The sequence below is a fragment of the Salarias fasciatus genome, chromosome 10, assembly GCF_902148845.1.
Source record: "Salarias fasciatus chromosome 10, fSalaFa1.1, whole genome shotgun sequence".
Lineage (NCBI taxonomy): Eukaryota > Metazoa > Chordata > Actinopteri > Blenniiformes > Blenniidae > Salarias > Salarias fasciatus.
In genome coordinates, this window is record NC_043754.1 from 11,029,581 (window position 1) to 11,035,580 (window position 6,000).

Consider the following 6,000-nt stretch of genomic DNA (forward strand, 5'->3'; position numbering starts at 1 on the left):
AAAAGACACAGGACACCCCAGACACACTCCCAGGAGTGCTTTTCAATCCTGACCACTGCGCTGAATTGCTTTTCTGTTTTTTTTCTTTCCGACTGTGTAATCGGGGATTACTTGATTAACAGTTGAAAGTCTATTAATACTCAGGACTGTTCACAGAACTGTAACTGCTGCATTATAGTCTGCTACATATACACAATCATTCCTGTGTATCGAGAAACTCAAAGTACAAAGAAAACTGTAATTCTTCTCAAGGCAGACACCTATCAGCTGCTCCTATAATCTTTTAAGGCAAAAACATCAAAGTGAAATAAGATGCACTGTTCCTCACCTGTCGTGCAATCCGATGGGCATTGTCTCCCCTCTGTGCACAGGGTGCTCCATACCCTCACCAAAACCACACCTCGAAAATCAAAACACAAAACAATACATTCACATTTTGCATAATGACTTTTTTATGCTTAAGAATCTCATTTATCACTGTGATGTTAACTTCACAGGTGCCTTTTTTTTTATATATCTTATGGTGTAATGTTTCAAGTCAGAAACAATTAGATGGATTTAAAACAAAACCCTTTTCAACATAAGTCTGATGGGGGGAAAACGTATAATTTAAATACATATTGAAAAACAGGATACAAATCCAACATGTAACTTACACTTTGCATCAGCCTGACACCTTTCAAGTTCAACAGTAATATTCCACGTGTGTATTCGTGTTCCACCCTAATCAACTTAAGATTTCATAGCAGGAAAGAATCAATGCATTATCCAATAACACCATTTAGTGTCAATATGTTCCTATCGGATGTAAATGTTCTGTCGGAGTGGAAAGAAAGTTGGATTTGTTTCCTGGCCATCATCCCCCCTGCTCATTTGGTACAGTTACATCACATTTCTCACTTGTTGCTCTAGACAGAACTAGGCTAATTAAAGCTAAAAATATCCACAGTGTGCATAACTTGACAGAGCAAGATTCTTAGTATATCACCATCAAGTGAACATCATGCTCAGAAAATATGAAAGCTACACTGTCTGAAAGGATGGCACGTGGTACACAACTCAATTACTGTAGGAAAGTTTTCTTTATTGTCGTGATCACAGTATTTTGACTGCGTTTAGCTAAACAATAAACCTGAAGATGAAGAGTGTTTAACATAAAGCAACACATGTTCAGCTCTAAGACAAACACAGAGTTAGAGACTTTTTTTTAAAGCTAAAGGTGTTACCGTTGAAGGAGAATCTAAATCCACAGTGAGCCAGATCATTCGGTTGTGAAGCCTTAGTTGGTATCCGTGATATATCCCGTCTCAACACGTGTTTTGTCTTCAGAGAGCGCTGTCAGAGGAGATCTGCGCTCGCTTTCTGGACATGTTTCACTCCACACTGTCGGCACATCTCCACTGGGATCAGGCTAAGGCTAACTAGCTAAGCTAACCGCAACGTCAACATTGGCTAGCATAAAACAATGTTAGGTCACAACAGCCGCGTGTACCGCTGTCAGGATGGTAACTCGTCGCCGCCACCTGCTAGCTAGGTTAGTTTGAAGGACCGCGCGTCTCGCGCGAGTTAGTTGTTTTAGTTATTAGTTGGGCTGGTTGGTTTGGTGGATTTGCCACCACCAACAGATGCCTGAGACTGCCTGTCAGCCTGCTATTTGTTGAGCATAACATGCGGTTTCCGAACTCCCAGTCGCTGTAAGTGTGTTATAAACACTCGGTAAACTTTTAGATAATGTAATCCATACCTTCAACACCGAGATAACGTTAACTAGCGTCCTTGTTTTCCTCCCAAGCCCCTCAAATCCACTTATACCCACTGGAGCCTCCTTCTCTGTCTTATCCAATCAGATAGCCGCTTACTGGCGGAGCCCGAACATCCGAACTTCCCATTGGTGGGAGAGTATGGCAATCTTCTCCCATTGGCTCAAAACTTCCGTTACTAAATAAAGTGGTTTTAAGAAGCGCTTGGAGACAGAAATGTCTGAGGTGCCTTGTTCTCAAACGAATAATTAAAGTATGTCCGCGACACGCCTTTTTAAAGGGAGAAGTACGGCAATCTGCTTCCCCGAAATAAAGTTCACGCTCAAAGGGGCGATTCAGCTATTAGAAATGACAGTCACAGCAGAGCCCTCAGACATATGGACACATATTTCACAGACATCCACTTCACTACAAGGGTTCACACACAATACCCACATATTAAAGTATATACATAAAAATGTTTGTTATTCAATAAAAAAAAAAAAAAATCCTCTTAAAGCAAGCCAATGATGTGGAACAAGCAGCACTTTCAGGATTTCAAGTGCTTGATGATTGCAATCAATATGAAACTCATTCTTGAAAATATAGATGTATCTACAGCCTACAATTACACTATGGCCAAAACAAAATAATGATGTATTCATTAAAATGCACACAGCCTCTTTTGATAATCACTTCTTTGTCACCTCCACCTATTTTGTCCTCTCACATCATCAGGTAAATTGCCAGCTCATTATAATCAGCTGATGCATTGATCTGGAACAAAGGGTGCTCTGATTAGATATGAAAACATACTTTAAATTCAGTGGCATTTTTTGCTGAACCACAGAGCTGTTCACAGTATTTCAATGTGCCTGCCCACGTCGTGCGTGAATGAATAAGGAGAACCTGCAGCTGCTAAATTATGTGCATGTATTATCAATCCATTGTCTCATCGTGAGTAGCTTTTAAATGAATAAACACGGCCATTCACTGACACTTACAATTAAACGTTACATTTGAATATCCAGATCCACATCGTTTCAATTTGAAGGGTACACTGGGGTTAAACCAGAGAAAAAAGTAACATTTGCAGAAAGGATCACATTTTATCTATAAATATACACATGGTGGAAAAAATATTTAGTCTATCACCCATGTTTCAAGTTCAGGTTCAAGTTCTACCACTTGAAATGATGGCAGAGGTCTGTAATTTTCATACACTTCAACTGTGAGAGACAAAATGTAAAAAAAAAAAAAACAAAAAGAAAAAAAAATCCATGAAACCGCATTGCAGGATTTTTAAACAATTTATTTGTAAATTATGGTGGGAAATAAGTATTAGTCAATATAAAATTTTTGATTCAGTACTTTGCAATATAACCTTTGCTGGCAATAACAGAGGTCAAATGCTTATAGTAGATCTTCACCATCTCACGATACACAGCCCCATTTATTCTTTCCTTAACACAGATCAGTTGTCCTGTCCCTTTCGCAGAGAAGCTTTTCTTTGCTCCAAAGCATGATGTTTCCACCACCATGCTTCACTGTTCTCAAAATGCAACTCAGCATTCTTCTTCTTCCAAAGACAACGAGTTGAGTTTGTACCAAAAAGTTCTATTTTGGTCTCATCTGACCTCATGACGTTCTCCCAATCCTCTTCTGGATTATCCATATGCTCTCTGAAAAACTTCAGATAGGCCTGAAGATGTACTGGCTGAAGCAGCGGGACAGTCTGCCTCTACAGGATTTGATTCCCTGTTGAGGTAGTGTGTTACTGATGGTAACCTTTTGTTACTTTGGTTCCAGCCCCAGCCCCAGTCCCTTAGTTTTCCCTCAATAGTTCTTTGGTCTAAGCCATGATGGAGTTTGGAGTCTGAGGACAGGTGTCTTTTATATAGATAATGAGTTCAAACAGGTGCCATTAATACAGGTAACGAGTGGAGGACAGGCCTGTGACAGCCAGAGATCTTGCTTGTTTAGTTGACCAAATACTTATTTTCCACCATGATTTACAAATAGATTCTTTAAAAATCTGATTTCCTGGATTTTTTTTTTTCACATTCTGTCTCTCACAGTTGAAGTGTATCTATGATGAAAATTACTGACCTTTGTCATTATTTTATGTGGGAGCAACACAATCAGTGGCTGACTAAACACTTTCTTGCCACCACAACATATTGTCTTGAATACTGTCACTCCACAGAGACAATTTGTAACTGATGGATTTATTTGTTCTTCATCTTCCACCAATCGAACATTGATAAAGCAGAAAATGCAATATCTAGAAATATACAACATAGTCTAAAAATGATGTTGTAATTGGTGCTATATAAATAAAATTGAATTGAACTGAATTGATGTTTGATAGAATTGATGAATTGATGAATTGATAGAAATCTAAAATGTAAATGTCATTTTAAAAAAAGGTATTTCTACATAGGACTGTTTACATTTACGTAATTTGTGAGGTTAAACCTACACTAAGCAACTTTTCAACCTTAATAAAACATTTTAATATCTTTTGTGATGATACTTCGACTTACAACTAGTTGAATGACCCTCTGTCACGGGCTGAGGGCGTCAGTATTGCTTTCACTTGGACTGAGCAGCTGTGAGGAGGGTGGTAGGAACCCTGCTCACTAAAAAACTCCAAATGTGCGGACTGCTTTACGGCATGCGTCACATCATGATAGAACATTGTTTAGCCACCATTAGATTCATTTAGATTCGCTATCCGTCCTTCACACAGCCACTGGAAACAAATGTAGGCGAGTTCAGTCCGACAGCACGCCACCAGGAGCAGAATTTTACCACGCCACACGCTAGGCCTCATGGGAACTGTAGTATTCCTTCAGGCAAAACACTACCGCTTTGTCCACTGGTGCCGCCAAAATCAACGAAAACTGAAAGTTCCTTAGCGTTGCTTTAATTTTCAACAAACTAAATTACATGGACATTCTATCAATGGAAATTTAAGAAATGGACACGTTCAATAGGCGAGTATAAATCTGCACCATCAATAGATTTTGACAACTGCATGCTATCTTGTATTGGTAAAATTCGCAGTGAGATCGGCTGATCTTTGTGCAAATAACAAATATGTTAACTCTTAGCTTGAAAAATTAAGAAAAAATTTGTCTTTTACAATAAGTCAATGTCAAATTCCTTCAGTCGTTCTTCATACTTGTGTATCTTATCAAACAATTCTATGTACATCACATTACCAAACATTAGCTCCTAATTGTGACATGGTTAAAAAAATAGACCAAACAAATCAGATTAAAAAAAAAAGCAATACTATGCTTGTGGGGTTTTTACTTTATCGAAGGGATGAACTAATTTCTTCCTGAAATGATTTCCTCAGTTAGTTGTGGACGGTTTAAAGGGACATTGAACACTTCTCTGACAGACAGTTGCAAATTAGGCAGGGAACACTCTGAATAGGTCACCAGTCAATCACAGAATTAAAAGAGATGCAGACAGTCACTGACATTTAAATGGACAATTTAGAATCACCAGATAACCTCAAGGGCATGGTTTGGGAGGAAACAATTTCATCCATGCCAGCGGGGACAAAGACCCGAAGCTGATGTTTGTTCTGAATCATGGTAGAGCTTGAATTTTGTGTTAAACAGTAAACACATTTCTATGTTGAAGGACATTTTGTGGTTATTTTTTTGATAATCATCACAGACTCGCATTTGGAGGGTGACTATGATGAAAACTATAAATACACATTAATTATGCACTGCTTTATTTTAAGCCATCTTTGCTGAATTGCAATTTATTAATAGTGTGAGGAGGGAATTTTTTTCAGAGACTGATAAATACAGAGCCTTTTCCCTTTCAGGTTTTACAAGTACGACAAAGAGATAATATAATTCACAATTTCAATAATGTTGTGTGTTTAAATACTGTGCATGAAGTTAATTGGTGACCCTAAATTGCCCCTAGGTGTGAATGTGAGAGTGTGCGGTTTTCTAGGTGTTTGACCTTTGATGGATTGATGACATGTAATCTGCTTCTTTCTTTTCTGCCCTACCCCCCCTGCTGATCGAGGTTTTGGCTCCCTGCCCCCAGTTCGAACCGGGTGTTGTTTTTAGGTACTTCCAGAAGGGGGCAGTAATGTATGGCCCTCAGAAGCAACCATCGCGGTGAAGTAGTAGAAGAAGAGCTCTCGTGGCCCCGCCCTTTATTGCTTTTTTTCTTCTGGTTTGTTTATGACGCTCCACTGCCTCCGCTACTTTGACAGCTAAAT

General features: G+C 38.9%; 1 protein-coding gene across 4 annotated transcripts in view; it reads right to left on the bottom strand.

Annotated features, from left to right (window-relative positions):
* Nucleotides 1-1,841, bottom strand: part of klhl13 (kelch-like family member 13) — a 34,220-nt gene extending 32,379 nt beyond the window's left edge. For 2 of the 4 annotated variants that reach the window (XM_030100711.1, XM_030100708.1), the window contains exons 1-2: nt 1,227-1,711; nt 329-400 (exon numbers count right to left, since the gene is read on the bottom strand). In XM_030100711.1, coding sequence (XP_029956571.1) covers nt 329-381 — 53 coding nt within the window. In that variant the 5' untranslated portion in view covers nt 382-400; nt 1,227-1,711. Of the gene's footprint in view, nt 1-328; nt 401-1,226; nt 1,712-1,744 lie in introns of those variants that run through there. The other 2 variants (XM_030100706.1, XM_030100710.1) reach the window with 2 other exon arrangements.
* Nucleotides 1,842-6,000: the final 4,159 nt, after the last annotated feature.